At 38.6% G+C, this 17,849-nt stretch overlaps 1 protein-coding gene across 9 annotated transcripts in view; it reads left to right on the top strand.

Annotated features, from left to right (window-relative positions):
• Window positions 1-17,849, top strand: part of RAPGEF2 (Rap guanine nucleotide exchange factor 2) — a 245,025-nt gene that overhangs the window by 204,833 nt on the left and 22,343 nt on the right. For all 9 annotated transcript variants that reach the window (XM_019926378.3, XM_033857408.2, XM_073805606.1 and 6 more), the window contains 10 exons: window positions 346-482; window positions 1,110-1,268; window positions 7,480-7,632; window positions 7,900-8,064; window positions 10,632-10,739; window positions 10,832-11,035; window positions 11,136-11,244; window positions 11,731-11,977; window positions 16,723-16,880; window positions 17,468-17,708. In XM_019926378.3, the coding sequence (XP_019781937.2) occupies window positions 346-482; window positions 1,110-1,268; window positions 7,480-7,632; window positions 7,900-8,064; window positions 10,632-10,739; window positions 10,832-11,035; window positions 11,136-11,244; window positions 11,731-11,977; window positions 16,723-16,880; window positions 17,468-17,708 (1,681 nt within the window). The remainder of the gene's footprint in view (window positions 1-345; window positions 483-1,109; window positions 1,269-7,479; window positions 7,633-7,899; window positions 8,065-10,631; window positions 10,740-10,831; window positions 11,036-11,135; window positions 11,245-11,730; window positions 11,978-16,722; window positions 16,881-17,467; window positions 17,709-17,849) is intronic.

Genomic DNA, 17,849 nt, shown 5'->3' with positions numbered 1-17,849 from the left:
CAGCGTATCATTTCATCCCTTAATAAGCCTTAATAAGATCACAGCTCATTTTCAATAGAAATTCCCCATTTGAAGTTTATTAATTTCTTCATTCCCACTGGAATTTGAACTGCACTGTGTCCTGTTGCTCCTGAATCAACAAGGAAATGTCACCATTTCCACAGTGACAGAATTCTTCGTGTACCTGCAAGAAATTCAGCGTGTGCTGAAGATAATTTAAAGTCTTTGTACTATTCACCAGGCAGAATTGTAGGACATTTAAAAAGAAAGAGGCGTAGAGCATTCTTTCTGAATGCTTGTTTGGGGAAATAGTTGTCATTTTTTCACACGCCTTCTGCTTTTCAGAACAACTCCTTGAATTCATGCACCAGCTGCCGGCTTTTGCCAACATGACGATGTCGGTGAGGCGGGAGCTCTGTGCTGTGATGGTGTTTGCAGTGGTGGAAAGAGCCGGGACCATCGTGTTAAACAACGGTGAAGAGGTTAGGAAATATTTCTGCCACTTATAACGTCTCTATGTGAGCCTCGCTCGATGCAGCAAACGAACAAAAACCCCATTCTTCTTGTTTCCTCCTTACAAACCATGGGCAGCAATAAGTTTCAATCATTCGGGAATTATGATGCACTCGTTGTGTCAGAGTCTTCCAAGTTCATTATTTTATTTTCTATTATTTGCGGTATTCCAGATGATACTGGTAGAAACATTTTTGACATTTTAACTTTTCAGATTTTGCAACTTAAATGTTCATAATAGTATGCCTCTTGTCAGAACACAGTGCTGTTCTTATCAAGGCTGTGGTGATCATTTTATGTTGTTTACATGTGTTTTGGGGAACAGAAGACACTTTTTCCCTAGTGTCGTTTAAGAGAGGAACAGCTAGAGTCATTAGGAGAGCGGAGTGCTGTGCAGGCACCTGGAAACCCGTGGGTCCATGGCTGTGCTTTAGTTCTGGTTCTGTGAACTTGGCCAACGGTCAGCTGTACTTGGGTTATTTGTTCCCTCTTTAAAAAATAAAAGATGTAAATCATTTTTAGGGACCGTTCCAGCATTTACAGCTTCACGATCATGATGTTATATTTTCTGCTTTGTCTTCATTTTTTGGAACTAGCTGGACTCCTGGTCAGTGATTCTGAATGGTTCTGTGGAAGTGACTTACCCAGATGGAAAAGCAGAAATACTATGTATGGGAAATAGTTTCGGTGTCTCTCCTACTATGGACAAGGAATACATGAAAGGAGTGATGAGGACAAAGGTGGATGACTGCCAGGTATAAACTGTCATTATTCTATGCTTAATATAAAGAATTTACGTATGCAGTTGAGGTAAGATTTTTCATCCTGTATAAACAGGTCATCTTTTAGATTTATAAAGAAGATTTTAAAGTAGAACTATGACTTTTAGTGTTATCACACTCCAGGAAATTAAAAACAAATCTCCCCTAAAGTTACCTGGACTCCACAGAGCTAAGCATTCTGTAAATGTGTTCTATTAAAAAACAGGTGTTCTATAAATACAGTATTTTTAATTTCCATCAATAATAATTTATAGTCTAGTCAACAAAAAATATGGAAGTAAAAATGCCCATGATGAAAAGAAATTATATGTAGGTTAGTAAAGATGCTGTGATACAGTTACACAGTATTTTTATTTAAATACATGGAAGATATGGAATTGATTTTAGAAGTCATGAAAATTAATCATGGTATGAATCAGTAGAAACACTTGATAGTAAAGAAATGATTGCTAATAAAAAGAACAATGTCAGTATTGCTGTTATGTTAATATTCATTATTTAAAAGCATTTAATAAAAGAATAGAGAGAATGTTGAGACCAAATGTGAAATTTAATTAGATCGATCTAACAGGTAACCTCTATATTAGTATAAAAAAAAATTTAAGATGCTTTTATCATTATTAAGTATTTATAATTTATGTCTTAAAAAATTGTCCTTGAAAGATAAAATATTTTAATATAAATAAACCAAAAGAGTTGACTTAGACTAATTAATGTTAAGTGGTCCTTGTACTTATTTGTCTACAGTCTAAAATACGTCATCTGAATATAGTTTATGCTAAAAGAACATCATTGAATTTTTATAATGTCTGATAAATATAAAATAGTGCTCATTTAAATTTTCATTTCAAGCGTTTTACTTACTAAAAGGAAAAATGACCATGGCTATAAATAAAATCATCTTACTTAGAGAATAATTTTGCTAAATAATTCCTCCAGTGAGCACCATAGAGAGAGGGAAAAAAAGGCTATAAATTCAGTTTTTGAATATGTAATGCCAGAAGAGCTTTCTTAATATAGCCAGCTCTCAATTATTTGGCAAAATAGAGGAAAACAGAATGGTACATAAATCTCAAAGTCTATATTTGGCCTCAAAATGTTAAAAGGGGTCGTATGTGATATTTCAGCTTCAGAATTATATTCCAAAAAAAATAAAGCCAAACTGAGTCAAAACGAACTGGAAAATTGTTAAAGGTTTCTCTGTCCTGTTATTGCTTCACAGTCTCTCCTTGGGCCCTTCTGCAAGTCCGGATCACTAGAGCATCTGGGTCCGTTTCTGTCCTTAAAGGGCGAGTAAAAGCGATTTTATTTCTGAGGATTCAGCTACTACACTAGCGCCTCATAATTGGCCAACCCCTTCTGTTAGAAATTTTGTAATCTTGGGACTGAAGTGATATAGGAGGCATAGAAATGTCTCAGAATAATTGATAAAAATATTATGACTTAATATTCCAAGAGTGCTGAAGTAGTGTCAGATGTAGCAGGTAACGTTAAATATTTATCTGGGAGTCCTGGGAAAGGAGGAGGAGGTAGATGTAAGGAAGAGAGTTCATCTCTCTGCTGGATGAGGAATCAGCGGAAACTCCAGAGTGACAGTCATCAAGGTAGACGCCAAGAGAAAACGCTAATTGAAAACGAAAACTCTGATTGAGGTAGTATTAGGCTCCTGTGGTTCCTGATACGAGACTCCCGGATGTACAAAGAGGGTCAAGGGTGCAGCGTCTGCCAGACACTTCTCACCCTGCAGGCCTCTCCACACGTTGTAAAAGGAACGTGAAATCAGGGGTTCAAGAATCACCCCTGTGATTCCCACCCATCTCAGGCCCTGCGTTCCCCCCCTCCATATTAGAACAGGCATGGAGAATGAATTTAGATATTTTAATGCAAATGCTTGTTTGCATTAAATTATATAGCATTTTAGCGTATAGCTGCTAAAATGTCATTTATTTGTCAGGAAGTGCGCGTGCCACATCCTCCTCTTGTTGGGAGAACTAAACAGTGAGAATCACATCTTTGTCCATAGCGTGATCTCCACAAGGGTGTCATTGTACTGAGCACATTGTAGGCAATCAAAGGTTACTGAATGAAATGAACGAAAGTGGTGTTCCCTTTACCAAGAGGAAGCAACCTTGGCTAGGTTTGGCCCTCATTTCCTTACAGTTCAGTGGGTTCCCAAAATACATCTTGGGTAGTGTATAGAGTCGAGCCCAAGTTCAGCCTGAGGACACAGCATGAGTGGATTCAGTTTGACATTTATTTCTGTCTGTTTGGGTCCTGTGATGTGCTCAGTGCTCAGCACTGTGTTTTGCCCTGCTCCCTTCTGTGTGCCTCTCTTCCCATTCTCTTTTTCTTTTTCTTTTTCTCTCTTTTTTTTGGGGGGGTGGTGGGGCACACCACTCGGCATGTGGGATCTTAGTTCCCCAACCAGGGATTGAACCTGCGCCCCCTGCAGTGGAAGCACGGAGTCTTAATCACTGGACCACCAGGGAAGTCCCCTCCTCTTCCCATTCTTGTTCCCTGTTGGGTTTGAAGGACAAGGGCAGGGCCAGGCATAGATGTCCTTTGGTACCAGGTGATTGGTTTTCCATTCCCCATCCATGCCTTTTCCTTTTCTTTTTCCCTCTGCCTGTCCCTCTTTTTCTTTCCCGCTCTTCTACTTCTGTCTCCCCTTCCTCTCTCCACCACCTACATCTAGGGCCTGCCAGTGACACCCAGGCATGGCCTCGCCCTGCCCTGCACCCTTCAGCGGGGAGGGAACACTTGGATGCCTGTGTGAACAATTAGGTATGAACTCCCTTGCAGATGCAAAGTACCAGTTTAAACAGATCTAATATCTTAAGGTAAATCTGTTAGACTCATGTTTTCTTGAGAGCATGAGAGCTAGTGATGCTTTGAATTTTAGCAGTAGTTTTGGAGGAGAAAGCAATTGCATGGATATAGTGAAAGCTGACTGTTTTGTATGTTGATAAAAGTTTAACTTTACTTCATTCTTTTATCATTTTTAATATTTTTACTAAATAAAAGTTGTGAGGTCATGTGCCCAAAAGAAAATTATCCTGGGACGTAAGAAATGAAATGAAATCATTGTCCTTTTATAGATGAAATCTTGCTTGAATTTTTATTTCATATCAGAGTGCCAAGATCATACAGGACTTTCACCTGTGAACACCTGTCTGAAAGTATAAAACCTCACTAAAACAATTATGTGTATAACTCACAAATTTTCAACTGGTTTCATCATACCAATTAAAAATTACATTTTTCCTATAAATTTCCTGTTATACCTAAAAACTTCTTAAAGCAAAAATAAATTTGCTAATAAAAAATAAATATTTTCTTGTAAAATTTATTTCTTTTGAGATATCAGTTCTGTATGGCCATATTAGAAATTCAGTTTGGGCATCTTTCTTTTTTCCTTTTTGGATGGTATTTCAGTTTGCTGCAGAAGAAATGCCAAGGATGTCTGTCTAGACACTAAGAATTTCAAATCAAACTTAATTCTAATTTCTTTAAGTCCTTAGTCAAGAAGATTAATTTTAGTACATTTCTCTTCAGAAAGCATTTTCTTTTTATCTCTCTACTTACTTGTTTTAACTCAGGGATACATTTCTTTTTTAGGAGATAAATGATAGAATTATGTTCTCTAAAAATGAGTATAAGAAAGAACACCTAAAATTATTTGGAGACCTGGGGAACAATTTTGCCACCCTGTAAAAAGAAAAAAGTTTAAAATATTTTTGAGGCAAGAAACTAAGGACCATAGATTTTAAACATACACACACCTGTCGTCAGTGTTAAGGATATGAGTCTGTAGGGGGTTTTTTGGCATTAAAAAAATTTTATTAAACCATCCATAATTGCTTACAACAAAAGCCTATGCTTTTCGAATTTTAACTTTTTGATTCTAAACTCTTAATAGAAAAATTAGTGAGATGATATCAATCAACTTGATGGAAGAAACTTAATATCATAGTATGCTCATTCTTGAGTGTGAACTGCTGCTGCTACTTCTGTAAAAAAGCTTTACTGATTATGCAGAAAGTATGGAAAATATAGAAAAGTATATTAAACAATGAAAGTCACTTGTAAATGGCATTGCTCAGAAATAATCATTATTAGCCTTTTGTGATGCCAGGATTCTGATATGCATGTATAATTTTTTTTAATTAGCAAGCATGTACTTATGAGACATTGGTTACGTTAGCATGCCGAATGCACAGCTGTTTCCTCATCTGTACAGCGGGGATAATAGTAGTACCTTCCTCATGGGCTGGTTGGGAGGATAAAGTGAGAAAGTTCTTATAAAGCTACTGCAATATGATGATAATAATGTCATCATTGTCATTAAAATCATTATTACAATATTTGGTTTTAAATTTTTTTTTAAAAATTAATGTGTTATCATGAATATTGAGCCGGAAGTCTAAACGTCCTATGAAAATATGATTTTAGATGCCTGTAGCATCTTTTATCTTACGTACATTATAATTTAACCATTCCCTCTTTTCATCTTTTCACCTTAAAGGAGAAAAAGAAATGTCCATCCTTTCTTCATTCCTAACAGATTTTTAAAATGAGAATAAATTATTCAAAATTCAGAGAAAACAGTAATTTTTATTTACGAATCTACTGTTGCTTTCTCACTGGCCTCTGGCTAATCTGTGTAACAAGTGATTTCTAGAATTCATTCATAACTTTCTTTAAAACTACTAAGAAATGTAATTAAATGGTTTGCCCTGAGCCCTGAAATTTTTTATTTCTGGGGTCGTGGAGGAGTAATTGCTTCATGTGCATATTTCTGTTAACTTTTTCTTTAAAAGAGCAAGGATTAACCTTCATACCAGTTATGAGGAATAATGATTTGAGCTTAACAAGTATGTGGCTTGTTTTGTGGACCTTTTTGGAACAGACTTTCTAAAATGATTTCTTTTATCAATTATAATTAGCAAATTTGTTATATCTACTGCTTGGGTATCTTTGAATTTTGTTATCTTTTATTAAGATCATCTTTATTTTTAAATTGCTGCTCTGAAAGTCTTCAAATTTTTAAAGCCCACTAAATGATAATTATGTTTTAATATCTATTTTTTAAATAATAGAATTTATTGAGCACATACTGTATACCTAGCACAGTTCAGGAGTTTTACCTGGATTATCTCACTCAGCCTCCACAAGGATCCTATGAGGCTGGTGCTCTTAGGACCATCTCACCTTTTCAGATGGTAAAATGAGGCCCACCGGGTGATTGTCCCAGGATCCCACAGTGAGAGGTAGTAAAGCTGGGGTTTGAATCAGTTCGCCTGGCCCTAGAAGCCACAGGCAGGAAGGGTTGGGGCAGGTAAGAGAATTTCTTCTGACAAGCAATTTTGTTAGCATGCTCGGATTTCCTAAGCGCCAGAGAGCCCCAGGTTTGTACCTGCCCCCTGATAGTATAGCAAAAAATCACAGTCTAAAACAAGGCGTGGTCCCTTAGCTCAGTCCCCTGGATTCAGGTTGCACATTGCAAGTCTTAAACTAGAAAGACCACCCAGCAGCTACCCTGATGGAGTGGATTACAATCCATTATTAACATCATCCTATTCTGAATTCTTTTCATATTCTTCCTTTCTGCTAGGGCCATAATTCTAACAGATACTTCAACGACCACGTATAGACTCTCCAGAGCTTTTTTGCTGCTCTGCCCACAGTTGTGTGTGCTCTTTTTTTTTTTTTTTTAATTTTTATCGGAGTATACTTGATTTACAATGTTGTGTTAGTTTACAGTGTCCAGCAAAGTGATTCAGTTATACATGTACATATAGCCAATCTTTTTTTTTTTTTCTTTTTAATATCTATTCTAAGAGTCCACTCTCCTCCCCCAGTGTTTTCTAAGTGTCACAGGTTGGGGGGTGGGAGTGGTGAGAAAGAACTATTCTAATTTTATCTTCCGATATTTTTCATTGTTAGGATTTTTAATATAAACTACATATAAATATTCTAAAAATGAAACTTTTCTTGACCGAGGAGGAAATACATTAAAAAGTAGAGAAGTCCGATTAAGGTTCATTACTGCCCTCATTTAGAAAGTATGGGAGAGACATGGGAAAATGTCAGTGTTAAATAATTAAAACACTGAATCATTAGCGCTGCTATAGGTCTCTCGCAAGCACTTTATCATTAGCATGTGACTTACATTTTATTCCAGTTTGTCTGCATAGCCCAGCAAGATTACTGCCGTATCCTCAACCAAGTAGAAAAGAACATGCAAAAAGTTGAAGAGGAAGGAGAGATCGTCATGGTGAAGGAACACCGAGAGCTCGATCGAACGGGAACAAGGAAGGGGCACATCGTCATCAAGGTGAGACAAACACGCCTCTGCCCCATGGCAGGAGGGTTTAGGTAGTACCCGTTAGGACAGTGTAAGATGCCCCCACTCCGTTTTTAGGCGTAACTTCTCTTAAATGTTAGCAATTATAAAAAATCTTTATCTTTCCTGAAGAACAGCAGTCTTAGTCATTATTGTGTATGTTACCGTCCAGTTCATCTCAGGCTGAAGGTTTGAAATCAAGGTACCATATAGATGCCATTCATGCGGGATGCTGGTGACGCCTTTGGTTTGTTGCAGGGCACCTCAGAAAGATTAACGATGCATTTGGTGGAAGAGCATTCGGTGGTGGATCCGACGTTTATAGAGGACTTCCTGTTGACCTATAGGACTTTCCTCTGCAGCCCGATGGAAGTGGGCAAAAAGTTGTTGGAGTGGTTTAATGACCCGAGCCTCAGGGATAAGGTTGGAAGTTGCGTTTTAGTTTCCTTTCAACTATGAAACATTCAGATACAAAGTTAAAGAGACTTTAATGTATATTTGTCATGCCACTTATGTTCAAAATATTTTGATGGGATAAGAGAATGTACTTCTTAAGCCAAAAGAAAAAAACAAGGTGATACACATAGCAGTTCTTGTTATAGATTTCTAAGTTCAGCCCTAGAATTTTTTTTTGTTGTAAAGCCTTGCCTCTTGGGCTTGCAATTTATTTATTTGTTTGTTTACTTATTGGGCCGCGCCATGTGGCATGTGGGATCTCAGTTCCCCGACCCGGGATCAAACCCGCGCCCCCTGCATTGGAAGTGCAGAGTCTTAACCACTGGACTGCCAGGGAAGTCCCTAGAAATTTTTTTCTTTTTAACGCCAAGGCCGATACATAAGCCAGCAAATGTTTCAGCAGGTATTCTGTGAGAATCCTTCCCTGTGTGGATGTATTTTTGATGTATTTGTGGGAGGAGGTGAGTTCTGTGTCCTTCTCCTCCGCCATCTTGATTCCCTTCCCCCCCGGCAAATGTTTATAAACTTTAGTTCCGTTGCAAATTCTGTTAAAACACAGCCCTCAATCACCTGGGTTCCACGGGAATCTGCATCCTCTGGTTCAGTGGACGGCCAGTGTACACCACATAAGTTACAGTTTTTCAGTTGGCACCCGAGCAGCATCCCCTCAGAACCATCGCGGGCAGGTAGGCCCCAGGCATGTAATTCTGAACAAACCCTCTTCAGCAGCTCTTGAGTCAAGCTCTTTTTCAAGGCCAGAGTGGGTGATAAAGTACCTAGTCTTGTGAGGTTTGAGAGTTACTCATGGCCTGTACTCATTTCTCCTTCCACGTGACGGCCTGGTTTCCATGAGGCCGACTTAGGAGAGTCAGCGCGTACAAATCCAGAACTGGGCACTAGCAAAAGGCCTCCAGCTCCAGGGCTTCCCTGGTGGCGCAGTGGTTGAGAGTCCACCTGCCGATGCAGGGGAGACGGGTTCGTGCCCCGGTCCGGGAAGATCCCACATGCCACGGAGCGGCTGGGCCCGTGAGCCATGGCCGCTGAGCCTGCGCGTCCGGAGCCTGTGCTCCGCAATGGGAGAGGCCACAACAGTGAGAGGCCCACGTACTGCAAAAAAAAAAAAAAAAAAAAAGGCCTCCAGCTCCAGTGCTGGCCCTTCCGCTGACTCACCCATGGCCCTAGAGCAATCGTTTGGACAGTAATGCTCTTCATCTCATAATCTGAGGGTCACAGGCATGGAAGACCTCAGCCGAGGTCCTTAGCCTTAGCATTGCCTCTGCCATTTACCGTCTGTGTCATCTCACCCTCCTGCTACTCATCTCTTTACTCGTAAAACAGTAATCAGCCTCCTTTTGGGGTTGCTGTGAAGGTGAATACCCGTGTAGGGCCTGGCTCCCAGCAGTCTCTTAGTGCATCTTAAAGCTGTTGTGATGGTAGTTGGTAGTATTCAGTTTATGATTTACGAATCTCGTTTTTCTAACCTGGAATATGGCTAGTAGACTTCTAAGTTGGCTTCTGAGCTACAAACTTTTAATTTTATGAAAAGGTCAGGTGTTAAGGATATAGTTTCAGGGGAGATGGTCATCTGGGTTTCCTAAACTTGAAAAATGGACGTTAGTGGAAATAAATGATAAAAATTAATATAAATATCAAGAGTTGACTCCTGAGTGATTAGTCAGGTTATATACTATAATTTGTCACAGCGTACTAACTATAAGCAGTATTTTAACTGCAGTTTGAAGATTAACTGTATACTGTCTACTCTGTTTCTTTACTGCTAGAATGGCATGCTTAATTTTCCCACTTTAAGAGGTTAGTTAATGCTTGAAAACAATGCTATGGAAAATTTCTTTGATCTTGTTATTCAAGATATAGAACATTAAACTCATATAAAATAAAACAGGTACTTTTATATTTAAAGTTGCAGTTATACTCACTTCATATAGTAAAATTTTACTGAGAATTAGATGTTGTTATAAATATTAAGGATGCCCTTAGAACATAACAGGTAAAGTTGTCATCCTCATGGAACTTATAGTCTAATGACGGTCACACAGTTCTTGCTGGTACAAAGCTAATATTCCACAGCTGTGAGTGTGTGTATTCTGTATAAAGTTCAGTGTAGGGCTCAGTGAAAACATGTGTGCAGGGTAAGAAAAGGCTACTCATTTTCCCTGCACAATTGTAGATGTTAAAGTTTCTGTCTTCTTTTGTATTATTTTGATTTTATTATAGTTTTTGTTGTGACCTATTTCAAATATATTTTGAGATGAAGCAAGATAAAAGTTAGTTACCATCCTTCACAGATTCAAAACCCTTCTCGGTCAAACAGCGTAAAGTCCACATTCAAAGTCTTACTGTATATTTTTAGAAGGTCATCCTCTTATGAATGAAATCTGAGAGTTTTATTGTTACCTTTCTTGCTCATTGTTATTAGGTAAATTGTTTGTTGGATAACTTTTTTGAAATGACTTTAATCGTAAATTTTTAGCACTAGAAAGAAGAAAACCTATTAAAAATCATTGATTTTGCAGGTTACACGGGTAGTATTATTGTGGGTGAATAATCACTTCAATGACTTCGAAGGGGATCCTGCGATGACTCGATTTCTAGAAGAATTTGAAAATAATCTGGAAAGAGAGGTAATATTGGGGATTTTTAAAAAATAAACCATCAGCTTTAAGTTCATTTGATTCAGCCCATCTTTGAAACCACTCTTTTTGAACTCTTGTAGAAAATGGGTGGACATCTAAGGCTGTTAAATATTGCTTGTGCTGCTAAAGCGAAAAGAAGATTGATGACACTCACAAAACCATCCCGAGAAGCTCCCTTGCCTTTCATCTTGCTTGGAGGCTCAGAGAAAGGATTTGGAATCTTTGTTGACAGTGTAGATTCAGGTAGCAAAGCAACCGAGGCAGGCTTGAAACGAGGGGACCAGGTATGGTATTTCTGAATGCAAACATAAGGGTAAATACTGGTGTCTTTTTCTCCTTCAGTCAACTGGGAAACTGAAATTAATCTTATAACTTTATTTTTAGATATTAGAAGTAAATGGTCAAAACTTTGAAAACATTCAGCTGTCAAAAGCCATGGAAATTCTTAGAAATAACACACACTTATCTATCACTGTGAAAACCAATTTATTTGGTAAGTGGTTTACATTTTTGCATACTTTCATTTTTCTCCTTTTTTTTTTGGTCTTTTTTTTTTAACATTTAGGTCTTAATCATGAAAAAAGTCATGTTTATCATTCAAACATCATAAGAATTGAAAATTTATAGTAAAATGCATAGATACGGAATGAATTATGTAAGTGTATAATTAGATCTGAATCAAAATCTACTTACTTGAGGACCATAACATTATTTTTATCGATGTTTTTATGGATAAATATTTCAAATATCTATACATTTAAAGAGTGTACTAGTTTAACTTAATCTGAGTAGAAGTGACAGAAGACATAGAAAAACAGATTCTTGGTGTCATTTGTTCATTGGAGTAGTGTTTTTCTACAAGATTACCATTTTGGTAGCTGAAGTCTGCACTTAGATAATATTTCCAAGTTCTACAATCGCCTTTGAATTGTTCAGATTTCTTATAATGGGCGTTTTGCGGTGTTTGTTTCCTTTTTAGTATTTAAAGAACTTCTAACAAGATTGTCAGAAGAGAAGAGAAATGGTGCCCCTCACCTCCCTAAAATTGGAGACATCAAAAAGGCCAGTCGCTACTCCATTCCAGATCTCGCTGTAGACGTAGAACAGGTGATAGGACTTGAAAAAGTAAATAAGAAAAGTAAAGCCAACACTGTTGGGGGAAGGAACAAGCTAAAAAAGATACTGGACAAGACTCGGATTAGTATCTTGCCACAAAAACCATATAAGTAAGTGTCTGTATAAGTTTTCTGTACATTATGTTATTGTGTTAATATGACGTGCAGAGGTGGTGATGTAACGTGTTTGCACATGAGTGTAAAAAATGTTTTCAAGCTTTTGTGGCTGAGCTATCTTAGAAGCGATATTGAACAATTAAGTTTGTTTTAATCCCATTTTTGCCACTTACTTGCCCACTCCGATCTTCATTGAAATATTTTGTTTCTCATTTGGACTTTTAAAAGGCAAGAATGTGTGTTTGCTCCTGTCTCCGCCATGGTGTGGCGTCATTTCTGCTCCTGTTTCTTTGTTTCTGGGTGTCTTCTCCACCATCAGCATCTGCTGTGTGCCAGTCAGGTCATGGCTGCTCCCAGTTGGTTCCGTTCACGCTTGCCATTCTCTTGTTTCCTCTCTCTCCTGTTTTCAGTTATTTAACTGTTGCCAAGACATCACCAACCAAGCACAGAACTCCTTTCCTTCCTCCCAGTGGGCTCTGCAGTCAGAATGTCAGGTGTATTCTTGAATCTCTTCTTAGCTGTTTACTTACGCCAGGAGCTCATACCAGACAAAGTTGCAGGTGTCGCACTTTTTTAGCTTTGCTTGTCTGCTTGCTTTTGTCTTCATTTTAGCTCCTTCTGGGTCTGTGGGTGTTCTATAAAACCCAGTTACCATCAGCCAAAATTCTTTAAAGTATTAAATTACACGGGGGCCCCAAATTCATTTATTATTGATTCCTCAAACTACAGAGGTGTAAGAGAGAACCTGAAAACATAAAGGTTATTTTCTTTCTTTGATAATCTAATGGGTCCTACAGAGGAGCAGCACATGTAAGCATTCAGGAGTGTATCGAGCATTTTTTTTTAATTCCACTTCAGATAAAATTTTCATCCAAAGATTAGAGAGATATGGTCTAGGATGTGCTGTTGATGGGTCGAGTGTCAAACTTGTGTTTTCCCCATTAAACTATAATGATTGGTGGTTTCATATCAGCTAGAAAAGACTGCTACAGCAGAGTCCTGAGGATAAGCAGTGAGTAAGACGGCTTTATTTATAGACTCGAGAGCATGATTGTACCAAGTAAGTTTCTAAGAGACAGTGGATTAGGCCTGCTGGCATTATAGAAAATAGGAATCGATTTTTTAAGTGACCCTTCTTGATGAAAAGCTCATTTTTAAGTAGATAAGAAAAGTTACTTCAGTTACTTTAACGTAGAATTATTAGCAGGACGGCAACAAAAAAAATCTTAGAGTCAGTTGACCATGAGTTAAATATGAACCTTTAAAACAATCGAACACAAGTCAGCATGACCCTGCCGAGTATTAATAGAAACGTGACATGTCAGAGCTGGGACGTAATCCATCCCCGGTACAGGGTGCTGGCGAAGGACCCAGGATGAGAATACTATGTATAATGTTATTCTGTGTATTTAGAAAGATATTCAAAAGCTAGAAAAGAGAAAAGAAAAAAGGATAATAATTAGACATGATGATTTTTAAAGCACTGAGGAAACATCTTAAATTTGCTTTGAAGAACATAGATGACTCATTTAAGTCTTTTTATGAAATATTAAATATTATTATGAAAATTATTTGAAATAATCCATATATGTAATGTAATTGAAATGAAAAGAATAGTTATATTTAAAAGAAGGCTCAGTAAACTGTAGGATCTATTATATTGGTATGATAGACTTTATTTAATACTAGTTACTACTAAAACTTTTCTCTCCTAGAAATAAGCATCTGTTTAGAAAGATTTTTTTTTTGACAAAGCTACCAAAGTAGTCAAGCAGATGAATCTTCTAGTACGTTCTATTTTTTAATTTTTAAATTTGTTTTTTATTTTTTGGCTGCGCTGGTCTTCATTGCGGCATGTGGGCTCTTCGTTGCAGGCTTCTCTTTAGTTGTGGCATGCGGGCTCTCTAGTTGTGGCACGCGGGCTCAGTAGTTGCGGTGCACAGGCTCTAGAGCACGCGGGCTCAGTAGTTGTGGCACGTGGGCTCAGTAGTTGCGGTGCGCAGGCTCTAGAGCACGTGGGCTCAGTAGCTGTGGCACGCGGGCTCAGTAGTTGCGGTGCGCAGGCTCTAGAGCACGCGGGCTCAGTAGTTGTGGCACATGGGCTTCTCTCTAGCTGTGGCATGCAGGTTTAGTTGCCCCGCGGCACGTGGGATCTTAGTTCCCCGACCAGGGATCGAACCCACATCCCCTGCATTGGAAGGTGGATTCTTAACCACTGGACCATCAGGGAAGTCCCAGATGAATCTTCCAGATATACTGTTGTTTTTTTTTTTCTCTCTCAAACATTATCAGTATCACAGAACCTAAGATGTTGGATGGTGGCAGCCTGACAAGGACAGGCCCGGAAAAGTGATGTGACTATGGGGTGGGTGGGCAGGAGGCTGGTAAAGCTCGGGTCTGTTTGTCGGGTAAGTGGAGAAAGACTGCAGAACCCTGAGGTAAGAGAGAATAAACCAACAGACTACATATAAAGTTAACCAAGGACAAAAAATCTCAGTAGCAGTGAGAGAGTTCTAGAGGTCCAGCAACAAGCGAATGTGCTCGGATGTGGACCTTTCTGAACTAAGCCTTTAATATAAAGTAGTTTCAGTCCAAGAGTAACCCTGCCTCTGTGGACGGCAGAGATACAGCTGATAGTAGAGCGTTAGATCATCATGCTTGGTATTGAAACGTTGCTGAGAAACAGCTCGGAAGAAGGCTGCTCGTTGGGGGTTGCCTCGAGTGCGCCAGGATTGATAGCATCTGGGCCAGCAAAGGCCCAGTTGGCTCTGTCTTTGGTCTGAGTCCATAGCAGTTGTCTCATGTACGTATGACATCTAATATTTTTGGCAGTAAAGCCTGGTTTATATGGATGAAAAATAAAATTCCGCTAAAAATGTGAAGGTTTTATTTAATGTTGCATAGCACATGAATCCTTTTTGTCTGTAGATACATGCCTCTATGCACTTAAATGGAAATTTAATTTTGTTGTGGACTTACCTTTGAATCTTTTTTTAACTGTTAATTGCAATAGAGTTGATTTACAGTGTTGCGTTAGTTTCAGGTGTACGGCAAAGTGATTCCGTTTTATATATACCTACTTTTTAGATTCTTTTCCCATATAGGTTATTACGAGATATTGAGTATAGTTCCTCAGGCTAAGCAGCCTTGTTGGTTATCTGTTTTATATATAGTAGTGTGTATATGTTAATCCCAAACTCCTAATGTATCCCTCCCCACCTTCCCCTCTGGTTACCGTAAGTTTGTTTTCTATGTCTGTGAGGCTATTTCTGTTTTGTAAATAAGTTCATTTGTACCATTTTTTAATATTCCACATGTAAGCGATATCATAGATAATTTGTTGTTCTCTGTCTGACTTACTTCACTTAGTATGGTAATCTCTAGGTCCATCCATGTTGATGCAAATGGCATTGTTTCATTCCTTTTTGTGGCTGAGTAATATTCCATTGTTTATATACCACGTCTTCTTTATCCATTCATCTGTTGATGGACACTTAGGTCGCTTCCACAACTGACTATTGTAAATAGTGCTGCTATGAACACTGAGGTGCGTGTATCTTTTCAAATTAGTGTTTTCTCCAGATACATGCCCAGGAGTGGGATCGCTGGATGATATTTACCTATGAAGTTTGAAAAATTTACACTAAAATCATCTTTGGTCTTGTGCTTGCTTATTTGCCTCTGTAATTTCCATTTCCCTCCCAAATAAAGAGGACGAATGCTGCTAGATTTTGGTAGTTATTTTGATCAAGCTGTCATGTCCGAAAGCCTAACTGATTTCTAAGTGTCTTAATTATGGCACCTTGGTTGGTATCCCAACCTTAGTATGATCTTCTTTCTCCTTGTTCAAGGTATTTATAGAGATTGGTCAGAGCTATAACCATTCGCTTGTGTTCTACTTCTTTCGTGTTTGTTTGTGCTTATCGATTCATTCTGATGTTTTGTTTTGGAAACAGTTGGCCCTTCAAATCTAGAAATAATGTTATGTATTATTAAACCATGTTTCAAGAGTTGTCCCCAGGCTTTTATAAATGGAAATGAGTTTGTAGCTATCCATAGTAAGTAGTATTTCTCTGGGAGCTTAAACGTAGAACTAGAAATTTTGAGTAGTGAGTTCAAAGTGAAAGTGAGTCATTGGGTTTCCATTGCCTCTTTTTTGATGCCAAGAAATGTCACCATGCACCACTGCTTTTTTAGGCTCTGTATAATTAAGAAATAATGTCTGTGTCAAGCTTTCTTTACATTTGACTCCATCATGATCTCATTTATTTCTCTGAAACACTGGAGAATGAAGTTGGGACAGTTTGGATGTTTTTTTCTCTATTCATTTTTTTACTCAATTTCTTCATTTCTTTAAGATTATAAAACAACTTACCCTTCTGAGGCAGAAGTCATCATTTGAGTGACTGAATGCCTTTTTAAAAATGTGCTTTTTCTTAAATCTATTTCCATGACTTACTAGGGCTTATCTTTTCTGAATATATGTCTGTACTCAGAAACTACTAATATTTGTTATGATTTGTCTTAAGCTAAAAAGGCAAAGGTTTTAGAGAAACATGCTACGCAGTTAAGAACATGAGTTGGATACACTTAAGCAGTAGTTGCTTTTGCAAGTTGCAACCGAATTTATTAATGATAGTTGTACGTTAACTGCGGGTTTTCTGAAATACGGTTTATTCATTGTCCGTGCACACTATCTATTGATGAGTCATAACCTTTTACCTTTCCTCTTGGTTCAGTGACATCGGGATTGGTCAGTCTCAGGATGACAGCATAGTCGGATTAAGGCAGACCAAGCACATCCCGACAGCGCTGCCCGTCAGTGGAACCTTATCATCCAGTAACCCTGATTTACTGCAGTCCCATCATCGCATCTTAGACTTCAGTGCTACTCCTGGTAAGCGTGGCCCACACTGCTTTTGTTTTCTCGTCTCTTTTTCCCCTGACATAACGGTAATGCTGTGTGTATCTCTCTCGGCGTGGCATGGACTCTATCAGATGCTAAACGTCAGGATAAAATGTAAATTTCCAACAGCTGGAACCGGTTCATCTTTATTCTTCAGACCAATCTGATATGCCCACGTGCAAATGAATCTCTCTGAACTTGCATTCTTTTTCCTAAAATGAAGTTAGCACGTACCATGCAGGTATCACCAGGTCATGTTAAATAAAGAGTTCAGAGGCATATTTTCAGTCAGCTTCCTGGGCTCTTCAGTGTAATAAAGATGCCAGCCTGACCACCCTGCATGCCGCTCTTGGGACCTGATCTGTTTGCCTTTGTCTCTGGGTAATGTGACTATCTTTAGGCAGATGTGTTCATGTAGCGTGCCTGTATGTTGACTAAGTGAATCTTTGCAGGAGGGTTGAAGTAAGGGAGAGATGACAGTTTAGCATCATCTTCTCTGAGGAGACGCTTTCAGGTTGCATTCCTTAATTGTATTGCCAGGTCCTGAAATCCTTTCTCCTGGCTCTTCTTTCCCCCAGACTTGCCAGATCAAGTGTTAAGGGTTTTCAAGGCTGACCAGCAAAGCAGATACATCATGATCAGTAAGGACACCACGGCGAAGGAGGTGGTCATTCAGGCCATCCGAGAGTTTGCTGTGACCACCACCCCGGATCAGTACTCACTCTGTGAGGTCTCTGTCACACCAGAGGGAGTGATCAAACAAAGGAGACTTCCGGATCAGCTTTCCAAACTCGCCGACAGAATACAGCTGAGTGGAAGGTAGACGTCATCTATCCTGTCGGATTTCTTTACCCCGTCCTTAAACCCACACCAGAGTCTGGTGAACGCTTTCTAAGGGTTTTTAAAATAAGTTGCAGATTAAAAGCAAGATTTTCCCCATTCACCAAGCATTGCCGTATC

Source organism: Tursiops truncatus, chromosome 5, assembly GCF_011762595.2.
Source record: "Tursiops truncatus isolate mTurTru1 chromosome 5, mTurTru1.mat.Y, whole genome shotgun sequence".
Taxonomy (NCBI): domain Eukaryota; kingdom Metazoa; phylum Chordata; class Mammalia; order Artiodactyla; family Delphinidae; genus Tursiops; species Tursiops truncatus.
The sequence above is the reverse complement of the archived record's forward strand: the minus strand, read 5'-3'. Positions and strand labels throughout refer to the sequence as shown.